Source organism: Orcinus orca, chromosome 20 (assembly GCF_937001465.1).
Source record: "Orcinus orca chromosome 20, mOrcOrc1.1, whole genome shotgun sequence".
Taxonomy (NCBI): Eukaryota; Metazoa; Chordata; class Mammalia; order Artiodactyla; family Delphinidae; genus Orcinus; species Orcinus orca.
The window spans coordinates 19371062-19387514 of record NC_064578.1 but is presented as its reverse complement, the minus strand read 5'-3'; the positions used below and the strand labels follow the sequence as shown (position 1 = coordinate 19387514).

The 16453-nt window shown below is 52.5% G+C and overlaps 2 protein-coding genes across 19 annotated transcripts in view; one reads left to right on the top strand and one right to left on the bottom strand.

The window, feature by feature from the left end:
* Positions 1-2895: 2895 nt before the first annotated feature.
* On the bottom strand, positions 2896-4897 carry CIAO2B (cytosolic iron-sulfur assembly component 2B). The gene is made up of 5 exons (XM_004280886.4): positions 4673-4897; positions 4433-4512; positions 4024-4149; positions 3520-3565; positions 2896-3106 (listed from the first exon to the last, which is right to left on the bottom strand). Exons 1-5 carry the CDS (start codon positions 4812-4814, stop codon positions 3009-3011), a joined length of 492 nt encoding a protein of 163 aa, XP_004280934.1. The 5' UTR covers positions 4815-4897; the 3' UTR covers positions 2896-3008.
* Positions 4898-5037: 140 nt separating this feature from the next.
* CES2 (carboxylesterase 2) overlaps positions 5038-16453 on the top strand; it is a 20934-nt gene continuing 9518 nt past the window's right edge. For 12 of the 18 annotated variants that reach the window (XR_004477463.2, XR_004477464.2, XR_007474451.1 and 9 more), the window contains exons 1-10: positions 5941-6168; positions 11328-11532; positions 12450-12591; positions 13256-13389; positions 13470-13728; positions 14168-14266; positions 14537-14677; positions 14791-14871; positions 15100-15244; positions 15669-15806. Coding sequence is in view for 15 of the 18 variants with exons in the window: in XM_033407747.2 (XP_033263638.2) it covers positions 6021-6168; positions 11328-11532; positions 12450-12591; positions 13256-13389; positions 13470-13728; positions 14168-14266; positions 14537-14677; positions 14791-14871; positions 15100-15244; positions 15669-15806 (1492 nt within the window). In the remaining 3 variants the exon portion in view is untranslated. Of the gene's footprint in view, positions 5358-5940; positions 6169-11327; positions 11533-12449; positions 12592-13255; positions 13390-13469; positions 13729-14167; positions 14267-14536; positions 14678-14790; positions 14872-15099; positions 15245-15668; positions 15821-16453 lie in introns of those variants that run through there. The other 6 variants (XM_033407740.2, XM_004280882.4, XM_049703834.1 and 3 more) reach the window with 5 other exon arrangements.

The following is a 16453-nucleotide window of genomic DNA, read 5'->3' as shown; positions in this document are numbered from 1 at the left end:
CATCACAAGCATCGGTATGGCCAGGGGCCCGGGGAACCATATCAGGACATGACCTTGAAACACCCCCATTCCCACCTCCTGGTCCTCTCAGTTCTCTGGGCTGAGCTTGGCTGCCCAGAAGGAGCAAACTGAGGCTTGAATACCCCTAGGATAGCCCAGCCTTCAAATTCCAGCTCTGCACCTCACTAGCTGTTTCACCTCTGCCCATTTAGCTTGGCCGAGCCTCAGTTCCCGCTTGTGTAGAACAGGGATAATGTCTTCGTGGGGGTTATTATAAGATATAAATAACACAAAATGCAGAGGTAAGGTGGTTGGCACATGTCTGGCCTATAGTAATATCTCGATATGAACACTTTTATTATCACCCTTAGTTGGACAGGACAGGTTGAGTGAATCCCTGGGCCCTCTCCTGCTTCTTCTTTCCTGCTTCTGCTCCATTCTCTCCAGAACGGTGGTCTGCCCAGGAGAGGGGCAGATGCAGATACCTCTCCCCTCTCCCCCATACCCACCTTTTCTCTGTGGGACCCCATGCCCTTCCCCTTCCCTCGGGTAGCAAAATGCTGCAAAGGCAACTTGGCTGGATTTCAATATTCCCGGCCCTCCTTACACCACAGCTCCCATGCCCCAGTTCTTCTGTTCTAAGTCTCAATTCATTCATTCCACTGACCTGTACTAAATACCTACTACTGTGTGCCAGGCCCTTGTGCTTTGGGAATGATGATGAGCAAAAATGGACATAGCTGGGCCTGTTCGTACATGTCATCTAATCTCTGGGTCCGTCTCACTCAGCTATGATTTGTTGTTCCCATTTTGTAGACATGGTAACCGAGGCCTGAGAAGTCACAGGCCAGAAACAGCACAGCCACACACCCCTGGTGGAGGGCTTCAGGGACCTAAAACTTCACCCCACCCCTCCCACCCCCATGTTCTCAGACAGCAGCTGGGATTCCAGAAAGTTCCCCGGGCACTAGCCCAGGATTCACAAATGGTGTCCCTGCAGGCAGCCGTGGGCCACGCACAGATGAGTCAAGACTGACAAGGGGACAATCTGATATGCCAGCTGGATACGAGCAGCTTGATGACCCTCGTCCACCGTGGCCTGGCTGCCAGGAGAGCCAGCTGAATGACTCAGTGACACCTGCCTCCCCCGTGACCTCCCACCCCCAGGTGAACACAGACACCACAGACACCTAGACACAGCGGGCTGTCAGTGCAGAAGTACACACGTCGTAAAGCCTACAGCTGGGTATTGGTGGTTGGGGAGGCTCCCTGGGGCCTGCGGGGCCCTGGGGGGCCTCCTGCCTCTCTGGAGCACTGAGCTTCTTCATCTGTGGAAGTGGGAGGTACTCTGCCTGGAAGATCACCTGAAATGGTCCCAGATCCATTTTAAATCTCCAGAGCAGTCCTAAGCTATTGTGTCTCCCCACATGACACATGAAGAAACTGGGTGACATGGGTCGATGGCTTCACCCCTCTGAGCAGCCAGATCTCGGTCACTAGGTGGCGAAGCTACTCCCGCCTGCAAGTGGGGGTTGGAGGTGGGCGTAGGCCCCTCCAGCTAGGCAACAGCACCCCCTGCCAGCTGAGCAGTACCTGCTGACCAGCTGAGGTTCCTCTACTCCCTAACTGGAGGTCTTGGGGAGTCAGTTACTTATTCTAGATTCTTCTTTCCTCATCTGCAAAACAGAGATGATAAAGAACAGCAACTGCCACACAGGGCTGGCCTGAGGACTGACGGACTAGATAGTATATATAAAGCCTTCGGCCAATGCCCACTCTCAGGACAGGTCCAATGTCGTCAGAAGGCCCCCAAGAACAGATTTGCCAAGCGGCCAGGGTCCCTGCTGAGGCCTCTGCCCACCAGGTGGGCAAGTCTTCTTAATATCCGCATTTTTCCTCGGAGAAGGAAATGCAGGCAGGGGATTGTGACATTAGGACTCCTGACTGGCTGATCCAAGGTCTAAGCCCCACGGTCTATCCTCGTGACCACCTGTGCTCGGCGAGGCAGGGGCCCCAGACCTGAGCACCTGGGGTGCCACACGTTTCCCAGGCTGCTGGTGGAGACAGTGCTTCCGATGGCTTTCAGCAGAGAGATCTGCTGGCACTGCCCTGACCAGGGGACCAAACTGATCATCACCAACAGTGGGGACAAGCTGGTATCTCACAGCTACTGGTGGATGCTAAGGATACATACACACTCCTGGGCAAGGTTCTCACTAGTCAACTCAAACCTGAACTCAACCAACTTCTAGTTTACAACAGCAGACAAAACAACAAATCAGACTGTGGGACTTCTCCAGGACAACTCACTTGGGCTTTTCAAAATAGTCAGTGTCAAGAAAGATTAAAAGGTAGGGAGGCAGGGAGACAGTTCTAGAAGAGGCTAAAGAGAGATGACAACCAAATGCAATACACGAAACTTGACTGGAGCCTGACTTAAAAAACAACTATGAATGACGTTTTGGGAGAAATTCATACATGCCTGGATATTAGATATTAGTGTCAGAGAATTGTTCATTTAGGGGCCAAATAACAGTACTGTGGTTACAGGCTTATTCTTAGGAGACACAGGATGAAGTACCGAGAAGTGAAGGGTCATGTGTCTGCAGCTTACTTTCAAGTATATTTATATTCTACACACACACATAAATAGAACCAAAGTTGCAACATGTTAACAACTGTTAAATCTAGGTGGTGGGTATACAAAAGTGTTCACTACAATATTCTTTCAATTTTTTGGCATACTTGCAACTTTTCCTAATCAAACCATTGGGAGAAATTTAAAAAATGAACCAAACCTCATCGACCCAGCCTGTATAGGCACTCACTACCACCCCTACCCCAAACCCGGAGTGACCCCCACTGAGATGAAAGACTCTCAGGCATGCTGGGAAATGAATATAAATTAAGGGTTTATTACAAAATGCAAAATGTTAGTTTCTTATTGTCAGTGGTTCAAGAAAACAAGGCCATGAGCCCTGCGTGGGGCTGGGAGCAAAAATTCAGGCTCAGGAGCGGGCTGATAGGCACTGGTTCACAACCTCCAGCAGGTGGGTGTTCTCTAGGGCGGCTGCCACCCGCTCTTTATCCGCAAGCTGCTTGTTCACTGGGTGGAAAGAAGAGAGTGGTGAAATATATTTATACCCCCACCAACAAAGCCCTCCTGTCGCCGCCTTCCCAGGATCCCAAACCTTGGTCAGGCTACCCCAACCACCTGAGCCCACACCTACCCTACCTTCTTGTGACCCCTTCCCACCTGGCCACTCATGTCTGCTTCCTATACTATAAAGCCTGACAACCCTGGTCCTGTGTACTTAGGAGAGGGAGAGGGCAGGAGTGGGAGAACATGGTAAACACAGGACACTCAAGTCAGGCCAGCTTAGGTCTAGGCTGCCACCTCCACTGGGGAGTCACCCACCTACTGCCAAACCCCCAACCGTCCCCCTAATCTTGCCCTACAGACCACCATGGCAAGCGGGGAGCCTCCGGGCTAATGCCTCAACACCAGCCCATACTTACCTGCATGCTCCGAGGCATGGGTCCCTGGTGTAATGTGCACGTCCAGCTGGGAGGGAGATAGGTGGGGCCTGAGCACTCACACACCTGGCTACCCCCTTTTCCCCTCTCCCCACTCACCACCTCCATTTGATCCTTCTTCCTAATCATGCCTCTGGACTCCGGCCCTTCCATTACACCCCAAACCCACTCACAGCCATTCCATCTCTACCCAAAGGACTGGTCAATTGCTGCTGACTTAAAGGCCCACCTGCGCCCCATCCCTGCTCCAAACTTATCTACAGCTCCCTACTGCCCTTCCTGCCACACTCCTCACTACTTTTCTGCACTTTCCAGCTTGGGTCTTTAGTCTTGTCCCATCCAACTGGAAAGCCTCCTCCCAGTTTCATCTCTGCTAGCTGGGATCCTTCCAGATCTCACTCGGATGTTCAAGTTCATGCTCTCCATGTCCTCCTCAGTAGCAGACATTCATGCCTGCCCCACCCCCAGGGCTCAGTTCCACCTTACCTTGAAACGCTGGGGAAGGGATCGCAGAAGCTTGACTTTGATGGACAGGCCAATAAGTGTGGCCATACTGCAGTGCGGAATGGTGGGTGTGAAGGCCACGGCCACTGTGCTTTCGGGGTCGCTCACCTGGTTGGAGAGGTGGGATGTTAGGAGTCATGGCCCGTCCAGCCCATTGACCCTCTTCTTAGTTTGTTGCTTCAGGTAAGTCATCTAATCAGTATGCGTCTCAGTCTCCTCATCCATGAAATGGACACACACACACACACACACACACACACACACACACACCCCGTTCCAAAGATCCCCTGAGGAGTCCGTGAGCTGAGAGAACGCCAGGCCCCTGGTGCACAGCTGAGCCCTTCTGACTCTCCCGAGCAAGTCGCTCCCCTGGACGCTGCGAGTGACTCACCTGAACCCGGACTTGCTCTACTACGTTCAATTCTTCCAGCGTCAGTGGATGCTCCGGGTCATTGATGGAGCGAATCAGATGTGGCAAGTGAAGGAAAGGGGACTCTGCGCCTCTGCCCACTCAGAACCCCCCTCCGGGATTGCCCGTCCCTACTACAGCTCCACCGACTACTGGACATCACTTCATCCCACCACCTCCCAGGCCACCGCGAACCCGCCCGCGCCCGGCAGCGGCGGATATCGAAGATCTCGCGCGCGTCGATGCTGTCTGGAACCTGCTCGTCCTCCTCGCCCGCGGTCACTGGCCGCTCCCCAGAGCGCTCGTAGATGAGGGGGTTCGCGTTCTCGAGGAGGCCGCCCCCCATCCCGCCGCCGCCCACCATCACGGAACTGCTGCCGGCAACTACAGGCGGGCGCTTCCGCTCCTACGGTGCATTTCCGGGGAACGGGAAGGGGGCGTGGCGTGGCGTGGCGACGGGGTAACGCGAGGGACACCCGGCCCTGCTGGTATGCCGCCTGCGGTTTGGGTGGGGCGGCTGCCTCAGCGCGCTCTCTACGCGGATCCGAGAAAATGCCGAGCGCTCCAACAAAGACACAGAGAAGGGACCACGGTGTGCGAACCGGGAGGGTGCCTGGCGGCGCAGGCCAAGGCTGGGGCACTATAGACCCGTCTTGAGATTGAGCCAGGCGTACCGTCAGGCATCACTTCCTCCGAGAGGCCTGCCCCTTAGGCTGGGCGGGCGCCCAGAGTTGCCTCTGTCCTGGCACGGTTCACTGCGTTTCCGAACTTCCCAGTGACGCACCTGCAGGCCCCGCTGCACCTTGGGCCTGGGAGTGCTCTCCCGGTTCCCAGCGTGAGGCCCTAAAGACGTTCTTCAAATGTTTGTCCAATGGATAAAGAACCGTGACCTCGATTTTGACGGGAGGTGGGGACAGGGAAAGACACGGGGTGGGGTTGAGAGTGTCCTTAAGATGAGTGCCACAGTCAGGTGTGCATTTCAGAAGGCCGGCCTTTGCCGAGTAGGGAGGAGGGCCCACAGAGACCCTCAGACCAGGGACAATAGGGGAATGAAGGCGGACCCAGGAAATCGATCCCCGAAAGCAAGGAGGAGTTTTTGGAATGAAGGGCCGTCAGACTTCCCTGCCTTTACTCGGGCGGTTCCTTTCACTCTGAACGAAGGTCGTTTTTATTTATCTGTCTATGGGAATCCTGATCGTGCACCTCGTCAAGGAAGCTCTCCTGGTTTCCCCAATCACAGATTATTGCTCCCTCTCTCTCCCCCTCGGAACACACTTGTCGGGCCTGTGACTATAAGGACAGTGAACGCAGGTTTGTGGAGAGGGTTCTTGGTATTGCGGAGGGGCTGCAGAAGCCTCAAGGTCCCTGCGGAGGAGGCCCAAGAGGACAGAGGGGAAGCGGCTGTGCTAGCCCCTACCTGCCCCTGGCCTTTACCCGTTCTGTCCTGCTTTCCTGCCAAACCCGTCTTTCCCCGCCTACTCCCTTCCCAGTACAAAGTCCAGGCCTGGGCGAGACACTCAATGGTCGACGGCTGGATGCGTCCCTGCGCAGCCTCCTGGTGAAAAGCAGCATGTCCGTCGGTAGTGCAAAAAAGACCTGTGAGCCCACGATGCAGCTGGACCGACTTCGCAAGCGGCTGAGAGCCGTGGCCTTCGGGGTCCTGCTTCTCCTTGTCCCGGGCCAGGGTGAGGCTCCGACGCGGGGCGGCAGGTACCGGGGTAGGATTTGCCAAATTCTGCAGAGGCAGGACCTGAGGCTGCGGAAGGAAAGGCGTCCGGGAGGTGGGAGCCGGTGGAGAGTTCCAGCACCAGAACCGTGTGAGGGATACGATGCCATCTCTGCGCCCCCTGAGGCGCAGAGAGAGTTTGGGCTGCCCCAAGTCGCACTACCCCAAGGCGCAAGCAGGCCCTAGGGGCTCTGAGCATCGCCGGGGCTGGGGAGTTATTTGGGACATTTCTCTGCGAGTGTTTGTGGTGGAGCTGGTGCTGACGGGGGTAATAACAACAATAATTATACCTTCCCGCCACCATTTGGCTCTGCCCTTGGCCAGAGGGGTGTCCTGACACCCACTGAGCCCCTCTCCACAGGAGCCCTGGGCAAGGTTACTGGCTAAGCCTACAGAAGCCCCCATCCCCCAGCCACCACATCCTACTATCAGACAGACTTAAACGTGCTTCTCTTCACCCCATGCACCCACCCCGAATAAGGGCAGGTCTTGACCTCCAGGGCAAAGGTGATCTCTCTTTGTGCCAGCCCTTACTGGTAGCCTTTATAGCTTACACTATGTGGGCACGGCACCTGGGCACAGCTCCAGCTCCTGTGCCCCCTCTTTTAAAAAAAAAAAAATTATTTATTTGGCTGCGCCGGGTCTTAGTTGCAGCATGCTGGATCTTCATTGCCGAGTGCAGGATCTTCCTTGCAGCATGCGGGATCTTTAGTTGCAGCACATGGGATCTTTTAGTTGCAGCATGTGGGATCTAGTTCCCTGACCAGGGATCGAACCCACACCCCACCCCCACCCCCCCGCCTTGGGAGTGTGGAGTCTTAACCACTGGGCCACTAGGGAAGTCCCCTGCGCTCCTCTTGAAGGGCGTGATCCTCTAATCCAAACGGGCTCTGCCTGTGGAACCTGATTATCCTCTCCCTTCCCAGTCGAATCTGCCTGGGTAGCGTCCACACTCAGGACTACCCCGAGGCACAACCCATCGTGCTTCTGCCCTTACCCCTTGCTCACCAGGCTCTAAGAGGTCACTGGAACCTTGCAGCGCCACGATCTGCGAGGCCTCGCTGATGCCTCTTTCTAAAAATGTTGCTATGTTGGATGGGACCCACTTTCAGAAAAGAAGAACTGGCAAGCACAGATGATGGGTCTGACCCTCTCCTTTCCCACCCAGTCCTGGCTTATAGGCAGGGACCATCTAGGTCCCCAGGGCCTTCCACACACTAACCAGGAGTTTACCCAAGAATGGATGTGTGCATGCATCCTTGGTTTTCACCCAAATGGTCACACATTGCCTCCCTTTTTGGTCCCTGGCTTTTCCACTTCCTGACACACGGAGTGACCTCTCCACATGCCCACATGGTAGAACTTATTCATACTGTTTAATGAAAGGGCTTCTCTTCAAGGAGGAAGCATCCTTGGTGTAACTAGCCTCTGCTCAGGAACATTTTAGCAGGTTTTGTCTTTTGCTATAACAAACATCAAGCATTAAAGGTCGGTGGAGGCAGTGAATTACATGGGCAGACGTTACATCCCACAAAGGACTTATGTAGACAGCGTGTTCCTCGGGAGAAGGATGAGTCTTCTGACTTGGAAAGGCATTGTTCAGTTGCCCTCTGTGGAGCATGTGAATAGCTGCTAACTCCGGCCTCACCCACACCAGGTGTCGTCAGGTGCATTCATCCACGTTAACCTAATGGGTGTAGGGTAATATAGTTCCATAAGGATGGTTTTGTTTTGTTTTCTTTCTTTTTTTTTACTTTTTATTATGAAACCAGGCTCAAATCTGCCAAATTCTGCAGAAGCAGAGCCTGAGCCTGCAGGAGGAGAGGTGCCAGGGAGGTGGGAGCCAGTGGAGATAACACCAGGGGAATTGGGAGACTGACTGGATACCTCCCTGCGCCCTGAGGCACAGAGAGGGTCAGGACTGCCCGAGGTCATACAGCACTGCAGGGCTCCTCATCTGAGGTAGCAAGAATAATATAACAAACTCAGTGTACCATGATCTACCTTTAACAGTTATCAAGACCTGGGCAACTTAGTTTTGTCTGGATTATCACCTCTCCTTTGCACCATTATTTGAAGCAAATCTCAGACATCATATCACCTGTAATTTTTTTTTTTTTTGCGGTACGCGGGCCTCTCACTGTTGTGGCCTCTCCCATTGCGGAGCACAGGCTCCGGACCGCAGGCTCAGCGGCCATGGCTCATGGGCCCAGCCACTCTGCGGCATGTGGGATCTTCCCGGACCGGGGCATAAACCCATGTCCCCTGCATCGGCAGGCGGACTCTCAACCACTGCGCCACCAGGGAAGCCCCTCACCTGTAATTTTTTTTATCATGTCCTACTAAAAGAAGAAATATATGTCTCTCATAATTTCTTAATGTAATCAAACATCTAGTCAAATATTCTTATTTCGTATTATCTCATGATATTTATGACTTTTTTAAAACCATGATTTAAACAAGGTTCTTACTTTAAACATTAGTAGATGTGCTTTTTTTAATAACAGATTTGAGATATAATTCACATGGCATAACTTTTACCCATTTAAAGTGGTTTTTAGTATATTCACAGAGTTTACCACATCAGTTCCCCTTTCCCCAACATTTCTGTCTCTATGAATACACCAATTCTGGAAGTATAAATGAAATAATCCAATATGTGGCCCTTTGTGACTGGCTTTTTTCACTTAGCATATTTTCAAGGTTCATCCGTATTGTAGCATGTTCGGTACTTCTTTTTATTGCTGAATAATATTCCATTGTATAGATATGGTACATCTTATCAATCCATTTATCAGTTGATGGACATTTGGACTGTTTCCACTTTTTGGCTATTATAAATAATCCTGCTATGAACACTCATACACAAGTTTTTTTGTGGACATATGTTTTCAATTCTCTTGGGTTTATACCTAGGAGTGGGATTGCTGGGTCTGTGGTAACTCTATATTTAACCTTTTTTAAAAAAATTAATTAATTAATTTATTTTTCGCTGTGTTGGGTCTTCGTTGCTGCGCGCGAGCTTTCTCTAGTTGTGGCGAACAGGGGCTACTCTTCGTTGCGGTGCAGTGGCTTCTCTTGTTGCGGAGCACAGGCTCTAGGTGCACGGGCTTCAGTAGTTGTGGCATACGGGCTCAGTAGTTGTGGTGCACGGGCTTAGCTGCGGCATGTGGGATCTTCCCGGACCAGGGCTCGAACCCGTGTGCCCTGCGTTGGGAGGCGGATTCTTAACCACTGCGCCACCAGGGAAGTCCTATGTTTAACCTTTTGAAAAACTGCCAGGGTGTTTTCCAAAGCACCTGCACCATTCTCCCTTCCCACCGGCAATATACAAAGGTTCCAGTTTTTCCACATCGTTTCCAATATTTATTATTATGTATCTTTTTGAAGTATTTCATGAGTCTCTTTCAATCTTCAGATTCCTCCTCTGCCTCTCTTTTATTTTCCTTGTAATTTTGTTGCTGTGTTGAAGAAACCAGTTTGTTCTGGAGAGTATCCCAGAGTTTGAGGGTTTTTTTGTTTTTGTTTTTCCTGAAGTATAGTTGATTTATAATGTTGTGTTAGTTTCAGGCGTACAGTAAAGTGGTTCAGTTATATATATTATATATTCAGAATGTTTTCCCTTATAGATTATTACAAGATATTGAGTATAACTCCCTGTGCTATACAATAGGTCCTTGTTGGTTATTTTATATATAGTACTGTGTTTGTGTTAATCCCAAAATCCTAATTTATCCCTCCCCACTTTGTCCCTTTGGTAACCATAAGTTTGTTTTCTATGTCTGTGAGTCACTGTTTTGTAAATAAGTTCATCTGTATCATTTTTTTTAGATTCCACATATAACAGAGTTTGGGTCTTGCTGATTACATCCCTAGGGTGTCTTTTAACTGTTTCTCTGTCCCCTGTATGCCTGTAAACTTGTATTTATATTCCAGAGGCTTGATCAGATTCAGATTTTAGGTTTTGCTTTGTTTTGTTTGGGGACAAGACTACTTCATATGTGGTGCAGTGGACTTCCAACAGAAAACATACAATGTCTGATTGTCTTGCTTTCTGTGACAAAATAAGTTGTTGACATCACAGTCAGATTTCAATGTGCATTTCTCTTAGCATGAGTGAGATGAACATCTCCTCATTTGTGTAAGAGCCGTTTACTGGTATTCCTTATTCTGTCTGAACATATTCTTTCACCAAATATGCGTAGCTGGCATATTTCTTATTCATTTATAGAAATTCTTTATCTATTAAGAATATCAGCTCTGGGCTTCCCTGGTGGCGCAGTGCATAAGAATCCGCCTGCCAATGCAGGGGACACGGGTTCGACCCCTGGTCCGGGAAGATCCCACATGCCATAGAGCAAGTAAGCCCGTGTGCCACAACTACTGAGCCTGCACTCTAGAGCCCGCGAGCCACAACTACTGAAGCCCGTGCACCCAGAGCCCGTGCTCTGCAACAAGAGAAGCCACCGCAATGAGAAGCCCGTGCACCGCAATGAAGAGTAGCCCCCGCTCGCCGCAACTAGAGAAAGCCCATGCACAGCAACAAAGACCCAACACAGCAAAAAATAAATTAATTAATTAAAAAAACAAAAATAATAATATCAGCTTTTTCTCTGTTAGGGGACTTTCAATCTCTTCCTGCCTCCCTGATCCCCATAGCAGAGCAGGCTGTGCTTTTTATGTTCTAGACACAGCTGCCCTTCTCTTTGTAGTTCTCCTCATACTATCACTCTTTGTTTGGAGGATACTTTCTTTATGTCATTCTTGCCACCTAGAGTGTGAGATCCTTAAGGACAGGAATCTTGTCTGTCCGGTTCCCACAGTTCTCCTACTGCCTCCTAGGACCTGGCACACAGTGAGCAGAAAGGACACTCTCACTCCATCAAGCTCATTTGTGACTATTTGTTTGAGGCTAAACTATGGGGCTAAACCATGGTGCCGAGCCCCAAGGAGCCTCAGTGAGCATGGTGGAAAAGGCTGGGGCAGTGAAGGCAGTTGCGGGTGGGGGGCGCAGAGTTACAGGCAGGAAATCTGTAAAGCTCAGTGTCCCTTGAGCTGAGCTGAGGACAGGAAGGAGGTGGCGACATCAACAGTCTGGGAGGGCGGCTAAATGGGGAGACCCAACCCTGATGTCCATCCCTCTGCCCACAGGCCAGGACTCTGCCAGCCCCGTGCGGACCACGCACACGGGCCAGGTGCGGGGGAGCCTCGTCCATGTGAAGAACACTGATGTGGGGATCCACACCTTCTTGGGAATTCCCTTCGCCAAGCCACCTCTAGGGCTGTTGCGGTTTGCGCCCCCAGAACCCCCGGAATCTTGGAGTGGTATAAAGGATGGGACCTCCCACCCAGCCAAGTAAGCAGGGGGTCCAGGGAACTCTAAGCCCTGGGATAGAGGGTACTCTGAGCTCTGGGCCAGGCTGCAGTTGTCATTTCATGTCATTTCAAAACAGCCAGTTTTCCCTCTGAGTTTGGTGGATTTTCACATGCATTTTTCTGATAAGCATGCAGGGGCTTGAAAGGGTGAAGTAACTTTCCCAGACTGAGGGCTTAGCACTCAAAGAGCATTAGCTCCACAAGCTGAAGGGACAAGCAGAGACACACAACTCCCTAGGTTCTGGTTGTGGCAGGTGATCTCTGCCACCAGAGGAGGTATCTCTGGGAGAGGTTTGAACCTCGTAGGAGCTCCTGACTCTAGCAGCAGACACTGTAGGTCCCTGAGGAGCAGAAGACCCCACTCTGCACAGTCACTGTGCCAACCGACAGGGCCAGATGCCGTTGACCAAGGGGCGTGTATATGTTCTTGAAACTGGAAACTGTGGGAGTGATGAGGTTCCCTGAGAGTCTGACTTGGGATGAGGGATGTCCCACTGCCCTTCTCATGAGAAATTAATCCATTCCTTTTGGCAGCACATGTGTACAGGCTACTCCCCTGTTCCAGGTCTGCCTGAGTACAGTGATATGGTGGTGAATGTCAACACATGCAACCAATCGTTCTCATAGAGACCCTCCAGAGTCAAGATTTCTCAACCTCAGGAGGATTGATATCCAAGGCCCTCATAAACTTGAGGCCTCCTGGAAGACTAGGCTCCATCCCAGCTTCCCCAGAGTCTGTGGCCTGTAGCTTGGTGCAAAGGGGCTTTAGGGAGGGATCACACGTGAGTGAGGTATCAGAGGAAGTGGGACTAAGGGTAGTTGGGAGCATATCTGGGCCCAGGATCTGGTTATGGCCACAGCATGGCCCCTGGACTGACTGCCTGCCACGGTCACCAGGTGTCTGCAGGACTTCGCTAGCGTGAAAAGAATGACTCTGAAACTACTGAATGTGACCCTGCCTTCTACCTCCATGTCTGAAGACTGCCTGTACCTCAACATCTACACACCTGCGCATTCCCATGAGGGCTCTAAGCTGCCTGTGAGTGCCAGGCCACAGCTGGCTAAGGGGTGGGAGGACATTTCTTCTGCAGAAGATTGAAAAGAACAAGATCAGCCTGGGCCCCACTGCAGTGTGGACCCTGTTAAGAAGCTTCTTACTATCAGATCCAAGAGAGTATTTCTTACCCAGCATGGGTGGCTGATGCCTGGGCACAGGGTCACAGAACCCTGGCTGCTCCCAGACGTCAGAAACTGTGGCCCTGGTAGGGACCCAGGACCTATACCCAACCAACTCATACCCAGGACCCACTCAGGTGCTGAGGGATGCACTTTGCGGTGGCCGGAGACCCCAGCCATGGATTATCTGTTGGGCCAATGAGAATAGAGCACACTTGTAATTAATGTGCATGCATGTGGGGTGATCAGAGAGACATCCCTTTTCTTTCCATGTCAGAGAGGGTTCTGGGAGAAATGGAGCCGGGCTTCGGTATGTGGGACGGGCCCCAAAGTGTGGGAGGCCCGGTTTTCCTGATAGAACTTGGGTTGCCTTCAGCCTAGGTCGTGAAGACACCACTTTGTCTTGCTGGAGTTCTGTCCGTGTGGCTAGGAGGACAGAGCCAAAGTGGTGGTTAGTTTAGGTAGCAGCGCTGATGGGGTTTGGGCTTGGTGGGAGCCATATGGTGTCTGTGCGTTGGATTCGCCAGGTGATGGTGTGGATCCACGGCGGTGGCTTTGTCATGGGCATGGCTTCCACGTATGACGGCTCTGCTCTGGCGGCCTTCGAGGACGTGGTGGTAGTCGTTATCCAGTACCGCCTGGGTTTGCTGGGCTTCTTCAGGTGAGACTGGGGCTGGGCTCGGCAACGCAGGCTGATGGAGCCAGGACACTCCCATGACCCTCATCCCTGCCACCTCTCAGCACTGGAGACAAACACGCAACTGGCAACTGGGGCTACCTGGATCAAGTGGCCGCATTACGCTGGGTCCAGCAGAATATCATCTACTTTGGAGGCGACCCTGACCATGTCACCATTTTTGGCGCATCTGCGGGTGGCATGAGCGTGTCTTTGCATGTTGTGTCCCCCATGTCCAAAGGACTCTTCCACTGTGCCATCATGGAGAGTGGCGTGGCCCTGCTGCCCAACTTCACCGCCAACTCATCTGACGTGGTCTCCACAGTGAGTGCCCCCAACCGTGGGAAGCCCAGACCTGCTGCCCCATCTCTTACCTCTCAGCCTCCATTACTCTCTCTGTTAAATGGGGATAACAAGGACTCCCCTGCCATCAGAGGACCTTGGAAACAGCCACCTATGTGGGGATTGTTCAAGGGTCAGAATTCACAGACCTCTGTCAGTGCAGAGGCTGAGTGCATTCTGTGGCCCACAAGACTGCTGTGCTGGGGGCCCCCATCATAGGCAGGACCATCTAGGCAGGTGGGATGGCCCCCCTGGCAGAGTCCTCTGAGCATCAGGGAAGTTGGAACAATTTCAAAACTGTAGGAATCCATTCACAATACTCTGTGAGATTTGGGGTACACCTGCCTCCAACTGGGGCACTGGGCAAACCTCTCTCCCCTACCTGGAAGCATGAGCCAGCCGCTGCCTGGTCTCTTTACAGGTGGTGGCCAACCTGTCTGCCTGTGGCCAGGTTGACTCAGAGGCCCTGGTGGACTGCCTGCGGCACAAGAGTGAAGAGGAGATTCTGGCCATCAGCAAGGTTTGACTGATGGACATGGCTGTGGAGGGAAGGGTCCAGTAGGTGTGGGGCAGGCAAGCCTGGGTGCCCTTCATCCTCCCTGGGCAAGTTACTGTAGCTCCTCACCTTGGTGTCCTCACAGCCCTGGATGGGAAATCGAGGCCAGGCCATGCTGAGGCAGGTATAGGACCCGCTGGGGTGGGTGTGAGCATTCTGGGACGAGCCAGGAAGGGGTGGAAGATGTCTGCGGCATCAGAAATTGTCTGCAACCTGACCTTGAGTGTCCCTTAGCCCTTCAGCATCATCCCTGGCCTGGTGGACGGGATCTTCCTGCCCAAGCACCCCCAGGAGCTGCTGGCCTCTGCCGACTTGCACCCTGTCCCCAGCATCATTGGTGTAAACAGCGATGAGTATAGTTGGATCCTCCCCTCGGTGAGGCCCACTCCCAAGCCTCCAGGTGCGGGGGAGCCCATCCAGGGGGAAGGCCTCGGGGCTTCGTAGCTCCAGGCCCATCCTATCTCCAACTCGACTCCCCCACCACCCAGTTCATGAACAATTCTGACGCCCAGAAGGAAATGGACAGAGAGACCATAAAGGATGACTTGCAGAAAATATCAAAAATGATGGTGAGGTTCCTGGGGACCTGCCCACATGGGGAGGGGGCTCCTTTCCTCTCCCAAGGCACGGGAAACCCAGCCCCCAGATATCCTGTGCATACAGCACCCCTCGCCCAGAGCTTGGCCCCTTCCCCCGATTCCCTATCCCATCCCAGGATCCGTCTCCCGGTCCTGCCTCTGCTGCGTCCCGGCCCCGCCAGCCTGCCTAACCTGCCTCTTCCTGATCCCCTGGCGCAGATGATGCCGCCTGAGTTTGGTGACCTGTTGATGGAGGAGTACATAGGGGAAAGTGAGGACCCCCAGACCCTCCGAATCCAGTTCCATGAGATCCTGGGGGACTGCATCTTCGTGATCCCTGCACTCCAAGTAGCAAAGTTGCAGTGTGAGTACATCTGCACTAAGGCCAGACTGGCTAGGGGGCCACTCAGAGCTGCAGGTGCCAGATGAGGTCTACTGGTGTCCAAAACCTAGACCATGTCTATTTATTGGTGCCCGGCACTTGATATCCTTCATCGTGGTAAATCCTCATGGCTAGTCTAAGAGACAGACATTTACCCCATTTTACGGAGGAGGAAACATGTTCAGTGACCTTCAGTGACTTGCCTAAAACCATAGCCTAGGAAGTTCCAAGGCCACAATTTGAACCCAGGCCCTTCCCACTGCCCTTGCTCCAGCCTGGGGCTCCTCCACCCCATTGTCCAGATTCCAACCAGCTTTGGACTTAGCTATGTCATCACCATGGGTGATGCAAGAAAGCTCCAGGTGAGGGGCTGCCAGGTCACGGCCCGTCTTCCGCACCTCCCCAGGTTCCTCTGCCCCTGTCTACTTCTACGAGTTCCAGCATCAGCCGAGCTTCTTCAGGGATTTCAGGCCGAGCTATGTGAGGGCAGACCATGGAGATGAGGTTCACTTCATCTTCAGAAGCCTTTTCGGGAGCAGCCACAGTGAGTCTTCCTAGGTGGGGGTCTCTCAGAGGCTCCTCATTCCCAGGATGTGGGATGGGACATTGGCTAAGACCCTGAGTGAGGGTGATTGCCCTCACTGTACAGACGAGGAAACTGAGGCTCAGCGGGAGGAGGGGATCAGGTGTCCAAGACGTGACAGCTAGAAAGATTGAGCTTGAATTGGAGTGTAGCATTCTTCAGACTGGAACCCGTGCTCCCTCCACCTCTCCCCACCCTGACCTTGGGTTTCTGGCATGGGTGCAGAGGGGGTGTTTGAAAGGCCTCTTTCTTTCTTCCTTCCTTCCTTCCTTCCTTCCTTCCTCCCTCCCTCCCTCCCTCCCTCTCTCTCTCTCTCTCTCTCTTTCTTTCTTCCTTTTTTCTTTCTTTTCTTTCCTCCCTCCCTCCTTTCTTTCTTTCTTCCTTCCTTTCTCTCTCTCTTTCTTTCCTTCCCTTCCTTCATTCCTTCCTTCCTTGCTTTCTTTCTTTTTCATATTTCTTTCTTTCTTTTTTTTTTTTTTTGCGGTACGTGGGCCTCTCACTGTTGTGGCCTCTCCCGTTGCGGAGCACAGGCTCTGGACGCGCAGGCTCAGCAGCCATGGCTCACGGGCCCAGGCGCTCCGCGGCATGTGGGATCTTCCCAGACCGGG

Excerpts from the sequence above, each read along its gene's own strand:
- CIAO2B (XM_004280886.4), bottom strand. The coding sequence starts at position 4,814 with ATGGTGGGCGGCGGCGGGATGGGGGGCGGCCTCCTCGAGAACGCGAAC. Across the intron at positions 4,150-4,432 it reads TAGAGCAAGTCCGGGTTCAG|GTGAGCGACCCCGAAAGCAC; the intron begins GTGAGTCACTCG and ends CTCTCCAACCAG. Across the intron at positions 3,107-3,519 it reads CCATGCCTCGGAGCATGCAG|TGAACAAGCAGCTTGCGGAT; the intron begins GTAAGTATGGGC and ends CTTTCCACCCAG.